General features: G+C 34.6%; 2 protein-coding genes across 3 annotated transcripts in view; one reads left to right on the forward strand and one right to left on the reverse strand.

The window, feature by feature from the left end:
* Positions 1-3,378: 3,378 nt before the first annotated feature.
* LOC123555258 (sodium-dependent glucose transporter 1A-like) lies at positions 3,379-7,831 on the reverse strand. 2 transcript variants are annotated; one of them, XM_045345925.2, is made up of 5 exons: positions 7,387-7,831; positions 7,078-7,260; positions 6,642-6,745; positions 5,089-5,270; positions 3,379-4,803 (listed from the first exon to the last, which is right to left on the reverse strand). In XM_045345925.2, exons 2-5 carry the CDS (start codon positions 7,255-7,257, stop codon positions 3,737-3,739), a joined length of 1,533 nt encoding a protein of 510 aa, XP_045201860.1. In that variant the 5' UTR covers positions 7,258-7,260; positions 7,387-7,831; the 3' UTR covers positions 3,379-3,736. The 2 variants fall into 2 exon arrangements, with proteins under 2 accessions (XP_045201860.1, XP_045201861.1); XM_045345926.2 differs by having other exon boundaries at positions 7,078-7,270.
* Positions 7,832-13,241: 5,410 nt separating this feature from the next.
* LOC123553759 (DNA polymerase delta subunit 3-like) overlaps positions 13,242-23,536 on the forward strand; it is a 45,562-nt gene continuing 35,267 nt past the window's right edge. Inside the window, exon 1 of the mRNA XM_053548827.1 lies at positions 13,242-13,369. Coding sequence (XP_053404802.1) covers positions 13,307-13,369 — 63 coding nt within the window. The 5' untranslated portion in view covers positions 13,242-13,306. The remainder of the gene's footprint in view (positions 13,370-23,536) is intronic.

The following is a 23,536-nucleotide window of genomic DNA, read 5'->3' on the forward strand; positions in this document are numbered from 1 at the left end:
CCCGGGGCACGCCGGTCACGTGGGCGGCAAGAAAAAAATCTCGCCGGTTTATTAATAAAACGAACGTTTCGGCGTACGCCAGCCACGAGAGCTGCAAATAAAAAAAATAAATTTCCAATTTATTATGATTTTCTCTTGCGGCCTTTTCCAAATAAGTTAGCAAATAGTTCTTGCAGCATGTTTCTATATTTACTGGTACTAACCCAAATTTTCAAATGTTTACTCGATTTCGTATCGCGAAAATATATGATTTGCCGCTTTGCCTAACTCGCAAGACCGGCGCACATCGGCGTACGCCGGATAGACCCGGGCAGAGCCGGCAAGCCAAACGAACGCCTAGCCGGTTGTACGCGGCGAAACGGCGTACGCCGCAAAAGTGAAACGAATTGACCCAATGCCAACAAATCAGGACAAAACGAACAAACAAAGGAATACAGTGGGGCACCGCCTTGGAACGGTCAGTGGCAAAAACACCACTGGGGAGCTTAAACCAGTTTATGGTGCGCACCCAACCTCACTCTTACCCCCACCATGTTCCAAAGACACGGGAAAGCAATCCCCTCCGGGGTGGGGGGATAAAAAACAAAGACAAATATAAAAAACAAAGACGAATATCAAACTGGGAATGCCACGTACCAAAAACGCAGTCTCCCCAGAACGAAACCCACAGCACGCAGACGCGCACACCACAAACACACACATACACAAAGCCAACACATTAGCACACCACAAACACACACACACAAAGCCAACACATTAGGCCAAAACGAACAAACAAAGGAACACAGTGGGGCACCGCCTTTGAACGGTCAGTGGCAAAAACACCACTGGGGAGCTTAAACCGGTTTATGGTGCGCACTCAACCTCACTCTTACCCCCACCATGTTCCAAAGACACGGGACAGTGTAAATAAAAGTAATCCCCTCCAGGTGAATCTCTTACACACGTAATGGAAACAAAAAGGCATGGCATGTAAAACACAAAAATGCTCGTGTATAAATATATAAAAAGCAAACCTTAAGAACCGAAAACGTATGTACTCAATGCCTTTTCAGAAGACAGAGCAACAAGAGAAACACCCTTAAGGGCCCGACGAAACAGGTCAGAAGACAAATATCAAAACAGTTCTGTCCTGGTAGGATTTATAAACTGCTTATCATAGAGTCCTCCCCCTCTTCCGTCAGACACAATCAAAGAGGGAAGCGTAGTGTCCAACTGTAAACGGGTTGAACACTAAACATGCGGTATGTCTCAAAACAATTGGGTCGTAACCTCTTTTAATAAAACGGTTTATAATTTTACCAAATGCATTAGGAAAATTACCATGTCCCAATATCTTACGAAGTTTGTAAACCACATCCCCATAAAAAACGGGTTTAGAAATACCTTCTCGCAGAAGTGTCTTTAAATTACTATTGAATTTTAAAACTAAATCAGAATTACGATAGTAAAATTTAGCAAACTATTTACGTAATTTGTAATAACGGTAGCCTTGCTGAAGAAGTTTACTTGTAATATATTGCTTACGTTCATTGAAATGCTTGACATGACTACACGCTCTGGCAAACCGAATTAATTGAGAAATATATACCCCATAAGATGTAGCATGAGGTACATCCCCATCCAAATGGGGAAAATTTACAATACTAAAATTAAAATCATTCCTCTTGTCATAAATTTCGGTATGTATAATATTGTCATAAATAGAGAGATGTAAATCTAATAATAAAGCATCAGTATCCGAATTGTTAGTTTTAATTAACTGAAGCTCCCTAGGATAAATAGTACCCACCAAATGACCAAAAAACGGATTATCCATATTAAGAATATCATTCAGATAGCGTGATGTATTATTAAATGCAGTTATAATATCTGCCTGCGTATCTGGAGAAAGGCTCAACATAAAGTCTCTTTCATAACAATATAAAACAAATCTGCGACAAGGGGTGCACAATTTCTTCCCATGGGAATACCAACAACTTGTCTAAAAACTGCATTCCCAAACCTGATGTAAATGTTGTTCAATAAAAAGGAAAGGGCTTTACAAACTTCGTCACAGCTCCACATTGTATAACGTTTAATAATATTGCTAGTAAAAAAGCTTTATCAAAATTGCAAGCGAGAAATGTAGCATTCTCTCTGGCAAAAGTCTTTTGAATTAGGGCAGTTAATTTGTCATTTATTAAGTTATGTGGTAAAGTGGTATACAAAGTAGAAAAATCGTATGTACTGACTGTAGAAACTTTGTAATTAATAATTTTAAACTTATCCAGAATTTCGCCAGAATTTTTAATCGACCAAAATAAGTGTTTACCAGAGTTTTCGTATACTTTATCGCAGTATCTTTCCACGTGGGCTTTCACAGCAGTTAGACATGATGTTAATAGTTTTGAAATATTTGTAGTTGTACTAGAGCTTGAATTAGCGATGAAGCCAGCTTTATATGGTTGTTTATGCAATTTAGGAATCCAGTACATTGTCGGTAGTTTAATTTGTTGATCGTCTATACGGACTTTTAAATTAGAAACTTCAGTGATGTGATCAGTGACCAACTTATTTTCAACAGAAGGACTAAATGTATAAGTGTTAGTGCTATTTAGTTCGTTTTGTAAAACATTAATACGATGTAGGTGTCAAATGATGATAATATTGTTTGCCGCCTTGTCTGCTGGAACTAAGACATACTTAGAATGAAATTCTAGGATTTCTGTTTAACTTCACAGATGCCAAATTTTTCAGAATTGTAAGCTACATATGTCTTAAAGAGACTGAAACCAAAACATTGTTTCTGGAACAATTTTTCAAATTTTAATAAATGTGCTATTAAATGTTTCTATGTTTAGGCATAATTAAACAAGTACTAGTATGGCATTGCTTTTGGTTATAGGACAGTAAAATCTTCCGAAGAAATACTGTCAGCCTAGGCTCCTCCTCCTCTGATAACAGTATCCTTCTAATGTTGACAATATTTACTATCTCGTTCAAAGCATAACATTTAATTTATATGATAGTGTTATTCGTCTTTTTTTTCAATTTTCACACCCTTGCATTGACAAGACTGATCTATTTGAAATGTGCATAAGGTATTTAAAAGTACTTGTAACACGTTTTCATTGGGATAAATGTATTTAGTACATGTATGTCTAAAATATTTCCATAAAAATGTCAGTTGGTTGTGGACACCGTTTTGATTCAAAAAGATCCGAGTACTGTACATTAATCATCGTGATATTGAATTCCTATAACAGGATGTGCATAATTCAATAATCGTTACTCTATATACTTGGCTTGCCCAAGTGTCTTCCTCCACTTTTAACTTAAACCCGAAAGTCGCCGTGTAACCAGGTCTGTGGGGTCATCTTGTTCAGAAAGAATATGCATCATAAAAGTATTTAATCTTTCTTTCGAACTCGCATTTATACACAGAATATAATGTTTTAATTAATTGTAATAAAGTCATATAACAGAATAAGGTAAATATGAACTATTTCCATATACATGAATATTTGAAATCTAAGAGCGAATAAAGGTATACATACAAATTTGAAACCAATTACCAGAAAATTGCTAAATATTGAGAGATTCACAGATGAGGCAAACAATCTCAGAGCATTACGCGAGTAATAATAATAAAAATCTAAAGATCAATGAGCAATACACGTATAAGTATATTTTACAATGACATGAAATTAAACCAGAAACTAACATAACATATAGTAGTGTCAACACGGTCAGTTTATGATGTAATTTGCTCTGCTCTCCTTTCTACCTCCGACTTACCATGCATTTTCTTTAAAACATTAAAATACACGAATACAAATGTAAAACAAATACACATTGCGCTGATGAGAATCAGCTGAGAATATATATACCACATTAGAGAAATTTTATCCATCAAATTTCCAACCAAAATTGGAATCACCATATTGCCACTGGTCATAAACACAAAGATAACACTGGTTATTTTCCCTGTCAATTTTCTTATGTGCTTAGAGAGCCACGAGAAGACGGAGGCAAATATAACAGACATTCCAAAGCCTGAAATGCCAACTGACAGCCACACTAAAATGTCAACATCAAGCACAACGGCAATAAGAAATAGTACAGAAGAAGAAATCATTATACCAAAAAATGCAAAAATCACTGCAGATAAATTAATACATTTTACGATGATTATACCAGATATTCGACCAACCGAAAATGTTATCCAAAACAAAGAGGATGCAGTAGAACCCTTTGCTTTACTCCAATTCAACTCTGATATGACGAACGTCATAAGAAATCCAATGAAACAATTTTCACTCAGAACATAAAACACCATAGTTAATCCTAAGAAAATTGTAAAAATGACTTTCATTTTTTGGCTAAGAAAGTAGTGTTCCTGAGTTGTTTGTGTCACATCAACAGATTCCTGATGTACAGATCTGTTGTACACATTACCATACACAAAACAAACGACCAAGTACAAGAGGCCAGAAACAAGGCAGATAGCTGCAGTTACAGAATATGGGATATACACAAATGTTTCACCGTATTCAGTCAGAGTATTGTTCGCCATCTTATCCGGTACTGTACTTAAGTTGTAAGGAGCAACCGAGGCAGATGATAAATTGTTCGAATCAGGTAAAGATATGGTTGACACATTTGTTGCGTTAAATCTTATAAACGCTGTGACTTTCTCTGCCAGAAAAGGTTCCGTTACTAGCGGCGATATAATCCCAGCAACGCTGAAAGCAGAATGGACGGCTTGCATGTATGGTCCGGATTTGTGTTTCCATACCACAGTTACATCGGCAGTAGCGGCTGAAAAATATTATACAAAATATGCAAATGGAAGCTAGCAATTGTAATTATGTAAAAACAAAACAAAAATAAATAGTAAGACGCTGGCTGTAAAATGAAATCTAATGGACCTAACATATGTGCGTAGAACAGTATTAAATTGCATGACAAAGTATTTAGATTGCTTAATAGCATATTACTACACATGTACATTACAGTATTATCTTTATATCCTAGTAAATGCCAAAACATATTGGCTATATCATATTTTGATTTAGAATTTGAGAAAGCCTAAAAACAGCATACCTGTATCGACAGCAGCTGCAAATATCCCATGTAGAACATGAGCAATCAGCATGGCAACAAAGTTGTAGCACCATGGGGTCATTCCTGCGGCCACACCCATGCCCCATACAAATAAGATAAACATTCCAATCTTGTTGAAACGATCGTAGGCAAGGCCACCGAATACTGATCCTATGAGTCCTCTACAACAGAAAAAATTTTCATATAATTATATATTTCCATGTGCTGACTAAACTGACACACATAATTTGAGAAAGTACAAGGGGCATATTATTATAGTAATGCAAAATCATTTCTGATAAACTGTTCATTATTTCAGCATTTTAGTGTAATATACAGTGTAAATGATGAACTCCGCCAACAACACTGCGAAAATTGAAGTTGAAATAGTTATTTTTGTATTATGAACAAAATACCGATATCCGCCTCATATTCCATCGAAAAAAAAAGAAGAAACAAAAACTACTGTTAGTGCCGTTTCCAGGCAGAGTCAAAGCGTTTTACCAGGGACTTAATCATATGCGTTTAAAATGTCTTTTTTATCTTTTATATTAGGTTATATGGCGCAACATAAAAGAATTGTGTCCCTAGACAGCGTACAATAGATAACATATCCAGTGCCCAACTTTTGCTTTAGTTATTTATTTAACATGTAGAAAATCCTCATTGTTACAAATCTTTTCAGTTATAGTGGTAGCATACATTTATACTGGGCTTAGCTATACATTTTAAATGCTAATGCATATAGTACTGCTAATACACATAACACTAAGTTTTATTACATAAACTATTCACAGTATTTATTCATTTCAAAATGAAATTTAGGTTTAGTAAACCTTAAAAACACGTTTGAAAGGAAATGAAGGGTGATCAACACACTACCCATTTTTTTTAAAACTTTTAACAGGCTTATGACACAAGTTTGTTTCTATAGCATGTGCAGAATCCCTTAAACTCGGGATCAAACGATTCTTTGATTATCTGATATCATAGAAAGAAAAAGAATCATGCGTTATCCCAACAATCAAGTGTTGAATGTGATAACGGCGAATGCTGTAACAAAATGTTGGTATAATTGCATAGCCGAAGAACTAACTTTTAAAATTAAGAAAAGTTCGCAATAAGCATAGTCGTAACTGGTCGTTTACTCATGACATTACATATATCACTCTGATAAATTAATCAATTGCCTAAACACATGCACCGAGTCAAAACGCAAAAAGAGCCTTCGCCGAATACGAGACAGAGGATGAGACTGTACTTTCTTGTAAGAGTTTCATATCTGTTATATTTCATTTTTATATATATCGATATATCTGATCACCTGCAGCGATCTGAAAATTAGACAGATTTCATACAAAACTGTACAATGTCCTTGCACCTTTAAAATGTCAAAGTCCTGGATTGTTATATCGTAGGTGTTTCTGCAAAGTAAGGAATGCAAAGGTCATATCGTTTCTTGTGTTCCTTCTCTATACAAAAGCACGAATGATGCAGATGCAAATGTTATTAGATATCAATAAAACATCACAGAGATAGATATAATACTATACCCAAGAGACTTTGCTGTAAATATCCATGAAGAAGTTGATAAATCTTCGTCAATAATTATCCTCAGATCTGGGAAAGTTGGCCCAATCATTGCGTTTCTCCAACCCTAAAATTTAAAAAGCCTTTAACTCCAGTGCACTTTGGTCAAATTTAGGTTCAAAGTTTCTTTCTATATGATAGCTCTACTGATGAAAATAAAAATAATTCTGACTAAAACTCTTGTTTGAAATGATTTAGTTATCGAAATACTCATGTAATTTTATTCCAAACCTTCGTACGTAGCTTGTGTCGCATCATATCTTTTTACAAGTGTTTTATTCACATGTTCCCCTTTGCTCATGGATAACACGAATAGCTATATGTCATAATCTAGTCGATCAGAGTCAATAGATCTAATATAGATTTAGATAATCAAAAAATATATTTTTATTAACTTACTAGTGCGAACATACTGATCCAGACGCATGAAGTATGAAGCAGACGATGCCTATATGCAATGTCTTTAGCCTCTTTACCGTCCCCGCTCCCTTCTTTGTTGTCAACACAGGATTCTTCTAGTTCTACAGTCATATTGTTTCTTGCAGTGTTTTCCTGATTTTCATTGCAATGCTTATCCATCGTCTGAAAGTAACTGTACACCTATATACCCAACAGGGCGCATAAGTTAACGATAAGCAAATAAAGAACGCTTTCAGCAAATAAAATTTAAAAAAAAACATGAAAGTGCAAAAATATAGATCTACTTACTGATGAACTTAATGGTTCTTCAGTGTCTTGACTGTGCTAAAGGTATATCATTCTTACACGAGATTAAGTTGCAAATGTAGATCTAGTCATGAGATTGCATCCTGAATAGTGATGACAACACTGTTAAAACAGAATATAAACTCCATTTTAAATTCATTAATCTACTGCAAAATAATTTGAATCTTATCAGTTTAATTAAAAAAAAATATTTTTAGCACAAACGCTACCATGACCCCAAATAACCTTTTCAGTCAGCAATATAGATCTAGTTGACACACTTGCTGATTTCAACCTGGATCTAACTTTTGAACAGTTTCAGAATTTGGAATATGTCCATTTTCAGACAATGAAAATCATTTATGTGTGCAGCAAAATATCTTATACGCGACGAGCAAAACAAATACTTTAATGCATCACTGAGATATTTGTAGAGTTACCTCCTCTAGTTAATTTAGCAGGAGCAGATCGGGAAACATAACTGAAAGGGGGCGGGGAGACGTACTTCTCCTTAAAAGTACACACAAAAAATAATCCTACTTGGTATTTCATGATCAATGGACGTGTATGACATTGGTTAAAAATGGAGAAAAAAAATCCTGTATCGTTAAATAGCCTACCAGGCGATATATGTCATTTTTGATTTAAGTCATTTTGCTCAGTATTAAAGTATCGGAGGGATGAGTCATGTTTTATTTATAATATATGTTTCACATGATATTATTTACGAAATTCAGCTTAAAAAGTGGATCTAACTGTATTTGTATTAGACTTTAAAACATCTCAATGCATAAAATACACGTGTAATTGACAGATAAGTGTATCTTGCAGTAATCAAGATATATTTTGATTTTATGCATACTTTTTCAACATCTCGGTTTTCTGGGCCTAGAGGTAGGATTATTTGCCAGAGGAACTTGACAGAAATTGAATAAGAATTATTACAACATATTATATAACATGTTTAAAAGTTAACAAGCCAAACTGCCTAATATAGATATATTGCACTTTTATATATTACTATAGTAACTTTAAATCCAAGTACTCTAAAATACGGTTATCTGTACTTGAAAATTCAAATCCAAATTTGAAGTACCCTTTTCAAAACCTGAGATCGGACAAGTCGTTAATTTATTTTTGTCTGTTTTTCGTCACCATTTTCTTCAACTTTGAAGATTTAATTCCACGGGTCATGCAAAAATGCTCTGTTCTTTTATTACAACAGCAACTCTTCAAAGTTTATCAACTTTATTAAGTACAATAGGTTCATTAGATAGAAACGATAACATTTTAAGGGTAAATGGGACAGATTCCTATATGTATATAATGCAAAGATTCTCCTGTGGGAAATAGGTATTAAGAATCATAGGTAACCAGGCTTGATCATGAATTATCTGCCCTTAAAAGTCAGAAAATACTGAAAAATCGACTTTCAAGGGCAGATAAATCATGATCAAGCCAGGGTACCTATGATTTTAATACATATTTCCGCTTTAAACTTAATTCTCTGTCAGTACACAAAGTTTAAAGAAATTCTGCCCGTAGGAAAATTTTTACCCTATATACATTTATAGGAAACTGTCCCATTTACCCTTAAAGACAGGCCCGTCCGCTTAGCTCAGTAGGGAGAGCGTAGGTCTACGGATCGCGGGGTCGCGAGTTCGATCCCCGGGCGGGGCGTATGTTCTCCGTGACGATTTGATAAAAGACATTGTGTCTGAAATCATTCGTCCTCCACCTCTGATAATTCAAGTGGGGAAGTTGGCAGTTACTTGCGGAGAACAGGTCTGTACTGGTACCGAATCCAGGAACATTGGTTAGGTTTTTATACATGACTGAAATACTGTTGAAAAACGGCGTTAAACCCAAAAAAACAAAAACAATCAAACAAACTTAAATGACAATGCAAAGTAGGCCTAAAACATGTTCCTACGATTTAAAAAGTAAATGTACGCTGTTAAAGGGTCGTTTGGGGTTTTTATTTGGATAATATCACCACTGGGAACAAAACAGAACGGAATTTTATTTCTAGGATTTGAACAAACAAGTTCATCATCCATCACATGTATGAAAATAAGTAAACAGTGGTAAATCTTACACATCAGTACTAGTTAATTCACTGTCTATTATCGTTTTGTTTAGCATTCTGAAGTGGAGCTAAGACAATCCATGTAGCCCGCTTTGCGTTATATGAACCCTGTAACGGTATTACCTGTACAAAACAACCACTCTTCAGAGTTTATCAAAATGGTACAATGGGCCCGGGTCCATTAGATGGAAACAACAATTTAATAAGCAATACAGAATAAAATATGTTCCTTAAATTAAAAATAAGTAAATTGGTTCTGTTTAACCAGTCATTTTGGCTTTTTTTGGATAATATGAATTCTGGGTACATTTTGAGTTGTATGACATTCTGAAGTGAAGATTGCATTGAATTTCATAAATATTTACTTTGTTATTCTTATTTCATTTTATACTTATAAATATTTTCCTAGAAATCCTTTATTTTGATGACAAGTACATTGGTTTGGAAAACTCTGTAAATAAAACTAGCAGAAAATACAGCTAGCCTAAAATGTTAGGGTTCATAATTCGACTTGTTTTGTCAGCATTGAAAGTACCAAAACGAAACCCTCCCCCATATATGAACTCCCATTACAGGAAAATTATTTATAAAACCAGACAAGCTAAAAATATATATCTCAAGAATAAAACAACTGAAAACTGGAAAAATTATACAAAACTAAGAAATTTAAAAACAAAAATAAAACGTGAATCTATAACGGTTTATTTTAGGGAAAGGTGTGATGGTGGCCCAAAGTCAAAAGACTTTTGGCCAACTATCAAGCCTTTTTTATCTCAAAAATCAGTCATGAAATCTGACACTCAAATCATCCTTTAAGATCAAGAACAAAATAAACTTATATCTGATCAAAACTTAGTTGTTGACAAAATGAATTCCTTTTATGTAAATTTTGCAAAAAACATTGGTATTAATAACAATACCCCAGTAAATAAGGACCATCCTAGTATAAAGGCAATAAATGATAATATAAATACACATAATTTCAATTTTTCCAAGGTTACAGAGAAAGAAATTGCAACCTGTATTAAAAAATTAGACTGTAAAAAAGCGATTGGAGTTGATGGTATACCCCCCAAAATAATTAAGGCCGGAAGTCCCAGTCTCACTTCCCCAATCACTTCTATTGCAAAGACAATTATAATTAAAGGAGAATTCCCCACAAAGTTAAAACAAGCTCAATTGACCCCTATATTTAAAAAAGATGACCCTTTTACTGAAAAAAAAAACTACAGACCCGTCAGCATCCTACCCACATTATCCAAATTGTATGAAAGAATAATAAGTAACCAGTTAAATGAACATTTCAGCTCCATTTTTCATCCCTTCTTAGCAGCATTTCGAACATCTTTTGGTTGTCAGACCACTCTTCTACGACTTGTTGAAGACTTGAAACAAGCTCTAGATGAGAACAAATATGTGGGTGCGGTGCTGATGGATCTGTCAAAGGCATTTGACTGTTCGCCACATAATCTTATTATTTTAAAGTTAAAAGCCTATTGTCTTACAGATGAGGCATGTAAACTAATGGATAATTACCTGACAAATAGAAGTCAAAGAGTTAAAATTAATAATGTTAAAAGTGACTGGTTAGAAATCATTAAAGGAGTGCCCCAAGGATCGATTTTAGGACCTCTTATTTTTAATATTTTTATAAATGACATTTTTTATTTTGTTCAGCAATGTACTCTATATAACTATGCAGATGACAATACTCTGTCCTTCAGTCATGCAGATCCAAACACCTTCAAATACACCTTAGAAACAGAAAGTAAATCTTTAATAAACTGGTTTGACATTAACCAGGCAAATCCAGAAAAATTTCAGTCTATATATGTAGGAAGCAAAACTAATAAGTTAATAAAATCCTTTCAAATTGATCAAAATGAAATCATGTGTGAAGATGAAGTTAAACTTTTAGGAATAAATCTTGATTACCTCTTAAATTTTGACAGTCAAGTTACTAATTTATGTCAGAAGGCAGCAAAACAACTAAATGTCCTGCAAAGGTTAAGTAAATTTTTAAATTTTGATACTAAATTAGTTATTTTCAAAACTTTTATCAAATCCAACTTTAATTACTGTCCGTTAATTTGGCATTTCTGTAGAAAAAGTAACACAGAAAAAATGGAAAAAATTCAATATAGAGCTCTTAGGATTGTTTTTGATGATTTTTTTTCCTCATATGACACATTACTAAACAAAGTTAATATGACATCACTTCATTTAGGTAGGCTTAGAACTATAGCCACTGAAACTTTTAAATTAATTCACAACTTGTCACCAGAAAAATTAAGATCTCTAATAAATGTCAAAGATTCTTCTTATAATTTCAGGTATGTAAATATGTTAGAAGTCCCCAGGGTGAAGACTGTCAGGTATGGCAAAAATACATTTAGGTTTGAGGCTGTCAGGGTGTGGAACAGTCTGCCAAATGAAATCAGGACCACTGATAACTATAAGGAATTTGTCAGACTGATCCGCACCTGGACTGGCCCCAAATGCAAATGTGCCATGTGTTTTTAGTTTTGCTTTATTTGCTTTCCCTGTGTGTCTTAGGTTTTTTGTTTGTTTTTCTGTTTTTTTGTTGTTTTTTTTTTTCGTTTTTTTTTTTTTGTAGTTTGCTTGCTTTGTCATCTGTAATGCATGTTTTGGTATTTTATAATACCAATGGTTTTAAATGTAACTTCTAGTTCTGTGTGTGTAACCCTTGTTTTCTTTTTTCTTTTTTAGTTTTAGTTACAGAATGCTACATGCTGGTGATGCAAATGTTTTCCTCAGCTGCTTTTAAGTAGTTTTAAATGCCTGTTGTAAAAAATGCGACTCTTCTTATTATTTTTTTGTGTAGTGTCAGCTAATCTTTTTTATATTGCTTTAAATGTGTTCCAATCTGTATGTGGTAAATTGCTTTCCTTTTCCTTTGATTTGCTAGTACCTATGTGCTATTTTTTGTTTTAATGTGCTGTAACATGTATGTGATAATTTGTGATTTGTTTATCAGTTGCTTTATTTGTTTTAATGTGCTTTAACATGTATGCTTTTTATTACAGCTGTTTTACTTATGTTGGGCTTATTTACATGTGTTTGTCGGAAAATAGCTTTAAGCTAGTGTTATATGTTTTATACTTATCCGACGTTAAATAAATCTTCTTATATCTTGTATTGATCAGTGTCCTTTTCGTAACTGAAGTTGTATAGGATCGTATTGTAAATAAAAAGGTTAGACAATTCATATAATCCTCTAAGCATTTTATATATCTAGTAGAAGTGTATAGGTTATAGGAAAAAGATGTTTCATTTTGTGAAGAAAGCACCAAACTTTGTATGTAACTAGATTTATTTTGAAGTATCGCACAAATGACCTAGGCTTCGGCTTTTTTTTTTCGGGAGGGGGGGGGGGGGGCGTCCCCACCCTGAACCCGTTAGTGTTTATTATCTTTATATACATGGAATCATGTTTAGGGTTATATGTTTCTTTATTTACTTTACAACAGCGGGTGTTAAGTGCTGTGTGGCGGCCGTAAAAAGTCGCCCCGACTTCGTCTCAGTGTTGTTATATGAAGATTGAATACTGCTTAAGCCGGTGCTAGGGGGCGTGTGCAGTGTTGCATTTTCCATTACTGCTCATGAACAGACTCAATCAAACCGAGTCTGCAACTTTCACTGTTTGCCTTGTTCTTGGTGCTTCCGAGGGATCTTCTTTCCTGACTTTATGTTATGTGGCCTTGTGCCCCGGCGCAAATTTCACGTATCTTTTTTCTTACGAATTCGCCTACAAAAGTGCGGGAAGTTGAAATTGAAAATAGAAAAGAAAGTCTGACCAAATAATTGGACAAAATGACTGTTGAAGACTTGTATATGGACAACATTGATGAATACATCAAAGATGAAAATAAAATTGTAATTTTTGCATGATAATTTTTTACTGATATGCGCGAGTTGCTCGTTTATTGCGGCTGTTATTACTTTGTCATATAATTTCGTGATATATACCATTTGGTGCTATTTTCGCGTTACATCTGGTCTCGCTGTATTTGATTTTTGCGAGGACAACAATGTGCAGCACTCCCTACAGTAAACAAATTTGACCTACTTTGGAAGCTGATTACCTTTCACACCCTATTTTTGTAAACGTAGGTCAATGCCCTCATCGATCATTTGACTCAGTCAAGAAGTATAAAATACACAGAATGGCAACTGGCTGTAATCTTGCGTGAGCACGTGTCAGAGTGTGATTCGGCGTTATCTTACTAAAAACAAACATCGGCGAGCATGGAGTTACAATTTGTACCTTTAAAACTACATTTAAAATACATGTTAACTTCTAAAACAAAATTAGTTTAATTTGAAATGGTCTTAAGACACAAAGTACACGTTTTTTTTTGAAGCGTGGTCATACGGTGATAATTATTTTACCGATGAATAATTGTTTCGAATACAAAATGGCGCGATGAGAAAGCGCCACTTCCGGTAAACGAGATCTCGTTTTTTTGTCACGGGAGGTTGGCGAGATTTGCTCTATATGCCTTTCAAGTTGCCAATCTATTTATTTTTATAGCTCTTTGACTCAGTTAAGTTGGTAATGAATTGTGTGTTGTCCAACTATTTGACAGAATTACCCTTCCAATGTGTTAATTTTACATTGCAGTAACTGTTAATTGTCTTACTCACGAAATTCATTTTGAAAATTTAGGGGTCCTATACATTTTACACTTTCACAGGAAGCGCTGTATCAAGTCGGATGCCGTACCGCGAAATAAGAATTAACTCCCGTGGCGAAAGTGAAGGTCACATGCACTGGAAACATGATGGGTTTAGAAGTAAACAAGGACTAGAAAAATGATTTTCTGCTTGAAATAATAGTGGAAAAGAAAAGGTTTACGAAGTTAATAGGAAATAATAGCAACATAATATTGCTTTTTCTTTCCTTTATTCATTTATTCCCTTAGTACCACGAAAATAGGTGCAAACAGGCTACAGGTCGGAGACATCCCCTGGATTGAAAAACATTCTCTTAATCTAAACCTGGAACAACTGATACGGGGACTGGAATGCGGAATTTATCTTATCTTATGCTGTCGTCCAATCGAAGCGTATGCCTTAGGTTATTCTGCTATTACTCACACACTTACGCCTTACAGTTTAACTCGTCCTTTCAGTGAAAATCTGGGAAATCATTTGTTAAATTTTTTGTTGAAAACAAAAGTTCTGCCATGAAATTATTGCCTGCATCTGTTTTTAAATGGGAAATATCTACATTAATGTTACATTTCGCCCTGTGAAAATGGCTAAATCTAGGCTTGTCTTACCCAGAGAGAAAGATGTCGTTTTTTACATGATATTTGCTTTGTTAATTCAGAGTGTTTAGAACAATAAAATTAGGACATATTTTAATGAAAATAGCAAGTCAAAACTGTAAACTTTGTCTGAAAATATTTGTTTATTATGATATTGCTTTGTTTTTCACCATTTAAATGCGTGTTAAACCTAGATGATTTTCTGCAGTTTTATCTAAAAGTTCGGAATACTAAATGTAACTTCGTTGTCGGCCTTTTTAAAAAAGATTCATTGTTATTTTAATTTAAATACATTGTATTTTTCACACATCAGTTTTACGATTAAATTAATTAAACTAATTTTTTGAGTTTATACAACAATTTCGTTTGAAACATTCTGTGCGTTCAAGAAGAATGTTTGTTTCTGTATGTAGAAAACTAACATGATCAACAATAGTTATAATTATGGCTCTACAAGATTAAGAAAAGTGTCAGCTTTCTGTTTTTTCCATTTTATTTATTCAAATCCAACAAAAATCGGTCCTTTGATAAAGGTTTGAAGTTACGTGGTAAAATATTTCTTCAGGGAAGTGAGCTCGAGTTAATTCATAATAATTGAGCATATCATCACATGCAGTCGCATGCTGTTTTTCCTTCATAATCCCTTTAGATCAATCTCTGATCATCTAATTATTGCCACTTAACATGTGACTGGTAAACCCAGTGTTCCCACTCAGATTTTTTTTCAGGGGTAAACTTACCCCCTGGGTACAAAAACTGGGGGTAAAACACAAATTTTGGGGGTATGAAATTTGCCGTGAAGCCAAACGCCGAAAGCTTCGACTGCGACATTCTTGCAGATGAGACAGTTTCCGGGGACCCGGATGTAGATAGGTAACCGTTTAATAAGTGTACATTCATTTACCAATGCGTTAAAAGATAAAACCCGTCTACATTTTTTGACGTCAGAGAGCTGTAAGCCAATCAATTAGCAGATGACTTACTGCGGCAGTATTTCCAAGGTTTATTTTTGTACACATAGCGTGGGATTCCAGCTTAGCGGATTCGTTCCCGGCAGTTTCGTACGCGCGCGATCTCGCACCAAGTAAAAAACACTTGCGTGAATTTTATTTTTATAACGTGATTTACGTAGTATTTTACGTGAGTGGGAACTCTGAAACAAAATGTCTTTCGATCGAAAGACTCGAATTAGCTTAAGCAATGAAAATCATTGAAAGAGTAATTAAAACTCTCTTTTTAGAATGCGCAAATTTATTTCAAATATAGAAAATTATCTTTCTTTTATCAAATTTTCAAAATCAAAATTACTTTGGGAATTTTGTTTAAGCATTATAATGCTTAAGCAAACTTCTATGACAATGTGTTATTTGTAAAGTTTACTTGAAATAACATTCAAGTTGTTTCAATGAATAAATAATGCAACTGAAATGAAATGATTGTTTTAATAATGATTTCATGTTTTTTCAACACTTAAGCTAAATACAGTCTTTCGATCGAAAGACATTTTGTCTTTCAAACGAGAGACAGTGTTTAGATCTAGAGACTGTCTATCAATGCAGGGGAAGTGTCCGACCTGATATATGTGTACTTGGGCAGGTCTAAGAAAGCAGTATATTTATATAGTTTCTGTGAATTTACAGATATTCTTTAAATTTACAAATTTTTGGATTTATAAATTTACAGATCGAGTGTAACAGGTCCCAGAAAAATCACAAATTAGCTAAATATCCTTGTGTTTCCTCTGTTTGTGCCTTTGCTCAATTTGCGATGTCATTATTTTCAGATTTTATGCATGTGGCGAACTGTATGACATCTGAATTTTATACAACTTTTCCCTCATACATTGCCAACCGTAAATACTAGGAAAAATGTGGAAGAAGCATGTAAAAATATTTCAAAAAATGATTTGTTTTTATTAAAATTTATATTTTTTTTTTCCAAAAATCTCCTTAATTTCCATTACCGTAGATACCCATGTATAATGCGCACCTGTGTATAATGCGCACCCCCGATTTTAGCCCAAAATCCTGGGGGAAGAAACGTTTTTGGTCAATTTTGAGGGGGATGGAAAACGAAAGTTGAGTTTACATCGACACCGGTAATAAATTTTATCTCCGCGGTGGAGAGCAGCATCGGTCTCGCAGTACTATCGATTTTTGTTTTCTGGAAAATAAAACCAGTAAAATATCGTTATATTTCTTGTTTTACCTTTTTAGCTCACCTGTCACAAAGTGACAAGGTGAGCTTTTGTGATCGCGCGGTGTCCGTCGTCCGTCAGTGCGTGCGTGCGTGCGTAAACTTTTGCTTGTGACCACTCTAGAGGTCACATTTTTCATGGGATCTTTATGAAAGTTGGTCAGAATGTTCATCTTGATGATATCTAGGTCAAGTTCGAAACTGGGTCACGTGCGGTCAAAAACTAGGTCAGTAGGTCTAAAAATAGAAAAACCTTGTGACCTCTCTAGAGGTCATATATTTCACAAGATCTTCATGAAAATTGGTCTGAATGTTCACCTTGATGATATCTAGGTCAAGTTCAAAACTGGGTCACGTGCCTTCAAAAACTAGGTCAGTAGGTCTAAAAATAGAAAAACCTTGTGACCTCTCTAGAGGCCATATATTTCACAAGATCTTCATGAAAATTGGTCAGAAAGTTCACCTTGATGATATCTAGGTCAAGTTCAAAACTGGGTCACATGCTATCAAAAACTAGGTCAGTAGGTCAAATAATAGAAAAAGCTTGTGACCTCTCTAAAGGCCATATTTTTCATGGGATCTGTATGAAAGTTGGTCAGAATGTTCACCTTGATGATCTCTAGGTCAAGTTTGAAAGTGGGTCACGTGCCATCAAAAACTAGGTCAGTAGGTCAAATAATAGAAAAACCTTGTGACCTCTCTAGAGGCCATATTTTTTATGGGATCTGTATGAAAGTTGGTCTGAATGTTCATCTTGATGATATCTAGGTCAAGTTCGAAAGTGGATCATGTGCCTTTAAAAACTAGGTCAGTAGGTCAAATAATAAAAAAACCTTGTGACCTCTCTAGAGGCCATACTTTTCATGGGATCTGTATAAAAGTTGGTCTGAATGTTCATCTTGATGATATCTAGGTCAAGTTTGAAACTGGGTCAACTGCGGTCAAAAACTAGGTCAGTAGGTCTAAAATTATTAAAATCTTTTGACTTCTCTAGAGGCCATATTTTTCAATGGATCTTCATGAAAACTGATGTGAATGTTCACCTTGATGATATCTAGGTCAGTTTCGAAACTGGGTCATGTGCGGTCAAAAACTAGGCCAGTAGGTATAAAAATAGAAAAACCTTGTGACCTCTCTAGAGGCCATATTTTTCATGAGATCTTCATGAAAATTAGTGAGAATGTTCACCTTGATGATATCTAGGTAAAATTCAAAACAGGGTCACGTACCTTCGAAAACTAGGTCAATAGGTCAAATAATAGAAAAACCTTGTGACCTCTCTAGAGACCATATTTTTCAATAGATCTTCATGAAAATTGGTCAGAATTTTTATCTTGATAATATCTAGGTCAAGTTCGAAACTTGGTCACATGAGCTCAAAAACTAGGTCACTATGTCAAATAATAGAAAAAACGATGTCATACTCAAAACTGGGTCATGTGGGAAGAGGTGAGCGATTCAGGACCATCATGGTCCTCTTGTTTAATCAACTATTTTGAATAAATAAATAGCAGCTGATTCAATATTTCGGAATTGTATTTTTCAAAATAACATGAACTTCTCAATTCAAACAGATAACAAAACGTGTGATAGTCTTTTTGTCACGATCAAATAGCCAGTAATTACCGGCAATTAACATGTCACCTCGTGTCAATTATGTTGTTCACAGTTTGATCTCGGTTAAAGATAATTTTCAATCTTCAATTAGTATCATAATTTTTGTGATTTTTAGCTCATCTGATTTTTTGAAAAAAAATGATGAGTTATTGTCATCACTTGAGCGGTTGTCGGCGTTGGCGTCGGCGTCGGCGTTCGGCGTTGCCTGGTTAAGTTTTATGTTTAGGTCAGCTTTTCTCCTAAACTATCAAAGCTATTGCTTTGAAACTTGGAAGACTTGTTCACCATCATAAGCTGACCCTGTATAGCAAGAAACATAACTCCATCTTGCTTTTTGCAAGATTTATGGCCCCTTTTGTACTTAGAAAATATCAGATTTCTTGGTTAAGTTTTATGTTTAGGTCAACTTTTCTCCTAAACTATCAAAGCTATTGCTTTGAAACTTGGAATACTTGTTCACCATCATAAGCAGACCCTGTACATGAAGAAACATAACTCCATCTTGCTTTTTGCAAGAATTATTGCCCCTTTTGGACTTAGAAAATCAGTTTTCTTGGTTAAGTTTTATGTTTAGGTCAGCTTTTATCCTAAACTATCAAAGCTATTGCTTTGAAACTTGCAACACTTGTTCACCATCATAAGCTGACCCTGTACATCAAGAAACATAACTCTATCCTGCTTTTTGCAAGATTTATGGCCCCTTTTGGACTTAGAAAATATCAGATTTCTTGGTTAAGTTTTATGTTTAGGTCAACTTTTTCTCTTAAACAATCAAAGCTATTGCTTTGAAACTTGCAACACTTGTTCACCATCATAAGCTGACCCTGTACAGCAAGCAACATAACTCCATCCTGCTTTTTGCAATAATTATTGCCCCTTTTGGACTTAGAAAATCATTTTCTTGGTTGAGTATTATGTTTAAGGCAACTTTTCTCATAAACTATCAAAGCTATTGCTTTAAAACTTGCAACAGTTTTTCACAATCATAAGTGGACACTGTACATCAAGAAACATAACTCTGTCCTGCTTTTTGCAAGAATGATGGCCCTTTTTAGACTTAGAAAATCATGGGTAGGACAATATTTCTATTATACAAAAAAAAATCAGATGAGCGTCAGCACCCGCAAGGCGGTGCTCTTGTTAATATTCCTTTCATCAAAATACTTTTAAATTTATATGAAATTAATTTTGTTTGAAAGAAAAATAAACCATTCGATCTTATACGGAACGTAACGGCAATCTTAGATTTTAGCGGTGACAGTAAATGCGGGGAGTAGTTTCCCTTTACCAAAATGGCAAACATCGGTAACAAACTTGTTTTAAAGTTAAAAAATTGTCTGTACCTGTGTATTATGCGCATCCACGATTTGGGGGTGGTCCCGGGGGTCAAAAAACTGCGCATTATACATGGGTATCTACGGTATATACCTTATGTTTGCATAAATCCACCTGTTGTTTACCACCTAGCAGAAGCCACCAATATCATGGAGAAGCCTTATTCATTTGGCTTATTGGGATGATATTTTATAGTTTTATTGGTTGGAAAAAAATATGACTAATTACTTCCCCAGATTGCAATAAAATGTAAATCAGATAATTATGAACTCTAAAACTTTTACTAAAACTTTTACACTATAAATGTTTGTAAACAGTTATGGACCGGACACAAAGTGTGATTGTAGTATATTCATTCAGGTTTTTTTTTGGCCGTTTTTATAGCCATTATTGGGCTATATTTCCAGTGGAAAAAAAGTAAGTAATTTTCCCAAAATAAGTGCAAAAATTCCCAGTCTACACAGGGTTTTTTTTTTTTGGCTGTTTTTATAGCTGTTATTCGGCTATATTCCCAATGCCAAAAAGTATATGTTTTCCCAAATGAGTGCAAAAATTCCCAATCTACATTCTGAAAAAAATTTCATCAAAATTGCACAAAAAATGACCAAGTTATGGACAATTTTGTAATGGAAGTATGTTAAAGAGGTTGTACAATGTGAAACAAGTGTATGAGAAAGTGCTTAAACACATCCTTACTATATCCTATGGGACTAAATATTTCCCAATTTGGAACATATACACATCAAAATTCCCAATTTTAGGGGTTTAGGCTATGTTCCCAAATTAGCCAGAAAAAACCCTACTACATTCTGAAAAAAAAATCATCAAAATTGCACAAAAATTTACCAAATTATGGACAATTTTGTAATGGAAGTATGTTAAAGAGGTTGTACAATGTGAAACAAGTGTATGAGAAAGTGCTTAAACACATCCTTACTATATCCTATGGGACTAAATATTTCCCAGTTTGGAACATTTACGCGTCAAAATTCCCAATTTTGCGGGTATAGACTATGTTCCCAAATTAGCTAGAAAAAACCCTGTCATTCATGATTCTCCCTAAGCTGTAACCTGATAAGCCCAAGTAGTCTCGCTAATACTCAAGGGTGCGTATTATACACCAGTATTATTATACACCAGTATAGATGATTTTCAAGCTTCAAAACAACTTTGTTTACGATTTTCACTATTCTGGTCAAAAGAAACTACTCTCCACGCTAATTGTATAAGATGAAAAACATTCTATATTAGATGATAGTAGTTTATTTTTACTCGAACAAAATTCATTTTATACAGTGTACGAAATTCGGATTTGAATACACTAGCCCATTCGGGCTACCAGATAGGAAATTTTACTGGCCCGAAACCAATTTCACTAGCCCAGATGGGACAATCAAAATCCCCTTGATCAAAATCCCCTACCCTGAAAAATGACAGGGTGTTACAAAATCCCCTTTATACTTTTGCAGGAGGTATCATAATCCCCTCTGTGATTTTTGAGTCGGCTAAAGGCTGAAAGCCTTTTGACGAGTCCTTGCTATCCAACGATTCTCTAAATGGACCAAATAACACAGTGAAGGGATGTAGTTCCATTAGATTTCTCAAACTTCAAACAGTTCACTGCATGAATGAAGTTAAGTTGTGTCAATTCCCTTGGCTATGACCAATATACGATGTAATCTGTCATATTTATGACTTGTAATTGTGCAATTCTCGAATGTAACTCATTAAGCATAAATGTGCATTTTAAGAATTGCGCAGGCTTACAAAGCTTGGGTAACATCCAACGAAAGACAAAAATTAGTTCCAGCAGGGCTCCAGATAAGATGCGTATTAGCGTAAATTACGTATAGAAATAATGCAAATACGCATGTCTAATAATTTCTAAGCATATAAAAACGTATATAAAATTACAGAAACGCACACAATGCTTTTTTAAAAACAAAATCTGAATCGTTTGGATGCGTTAGGTAACATAGCCGATCAGCCTTAATTCTCCCACATTGAACGTAAACACGGATCGTATGATTTCTATAAACTTTGCGTGGGTTGAATTTTGCAGTCAGTAAACAGATAAATTATCGGAAGAAGAAGCTCTTACTGGTTTGTTTAGTTACTACTGATATTAAAAATGATTTTAATTCTTATTTTTTGAGAAATAAACAAATCGGCGAAACATTAAATTGTATTTTCTTGTAGTTTTTGAAATCGAAAATAGATCGTCTATGTTTGGCGAAACGAAACAACTTTTTTATGAAAAGATTTAAATTAGAGGTAATTTAACCGTAAACTTCAATGTCAGATACTGCCAATTGCTGCTAAATGTCTTCGTATCATCACAATTTGTAAAATATATTGTTCAAACTGGAGAAAAGTGTAATCGTATCGAGCTGTGTTATGAAATTTTAAGAAAAAAACTAAAAACAAACTGAAACTGGTAGACTATACTGTCAGTACATCAATCATTAGCCGACTCAGGCCATTCAGGCCTTTGATTACTTATTTCATCAAGTTCAAATACAACTATATACAACTTCAAAGTCTATTCAATAGACTATTGCATAAAGCATGTAAATACAATGCCTTTAGGAAACATAATATAATTTAGAGCACTGATATCTATATGTCTAAAATGAAAATCACAGAGGGGATTATGATACCCCCTGCAAAAGTATGAAGGGGATTTTGTAACACCCAGTCATTTTTCAATGGAGGGGATTTTGATATACACTCAGCCCAAACTTTAACACCATAAAATATTTTGTTTTACCAACATCTGTGTATGCTTGAAGGAAAAAAAAACCATATGTTTGCCATGTTTTCAAACAGTTTATTCACGGCTATACGAAGAAAGAAGTCCGTCAATGGCAGACTCAGAATACTCCATGTCATCATCATTGGAGTCCCCATCATCGGACATATCACTCCACAAATCTATGTCTTTGACTGACTTCCGTTTTATACCCGGTTTCGCTCCGTCAAAATACTTTAAGTTGAAGAAGTCCGCCATATTGTTTATTGTTTCTTAGGGCATGCTCGATTGGTGATTCCTAGAATAAGAACAGGAATCAAATGAATTGGAACAGTCTTCCGACCGTCTTAATTCCAACAGGTAATGTGAGCGGCATTGGTTTGCATTTGTGGAAGTTTTTTATGCATGATTTTGTTCTAACTAATCTAAATCACCCATTTGGAAGAACTTAAGGAATAGTTTGAATTCGGTACCCTCACGATTCTGACCACCCAATCGAGTACGCTCATACAGTTTCAGTTATTCAATAAGCATTCCTCAATCTAGATGATGCGTCACTAATTCAATAAGCGTTCATCAACCTGGACGATGCGTGATGAGTAAGCGTTTATTAAGGTAGTTCTGCACGTTTGATAAACCGGAAGTGATGGCGTGACGCCATTTTTCCAGAAAACGTAGAATAAAGACTGGATTCGGCGTACGGAACAGAAAATCATTTTATGAATTAATTGTAACCTGTGAGTAAACTTATTACAATGGCACTGTTGCTATATTGTAAAGTCAAATTATGAGATTAAAACATATCACATGTTAAATAATTCATAATAACGTCTTAAATTTAGCGTGAAATGTCCGGTTTTACTTTAATCA

The sequence above is a fragment of the Mercenaria mercenaria genome, chromosome 7 (assembly GCF_021730395.1).
Source record: "Mercenaria mercenaria strain notata chromosome 7, MADL_Memer_1, whole genome shotgun sequence".
In the NCBI taxonomy this organism is placed as follows: domain Eukaryota; kingdom Metazoa; phylum Mollusca; class Bivalvia; order Venerida; family Veneridae; genus Mercenaria; species Mercenaria mercenaria.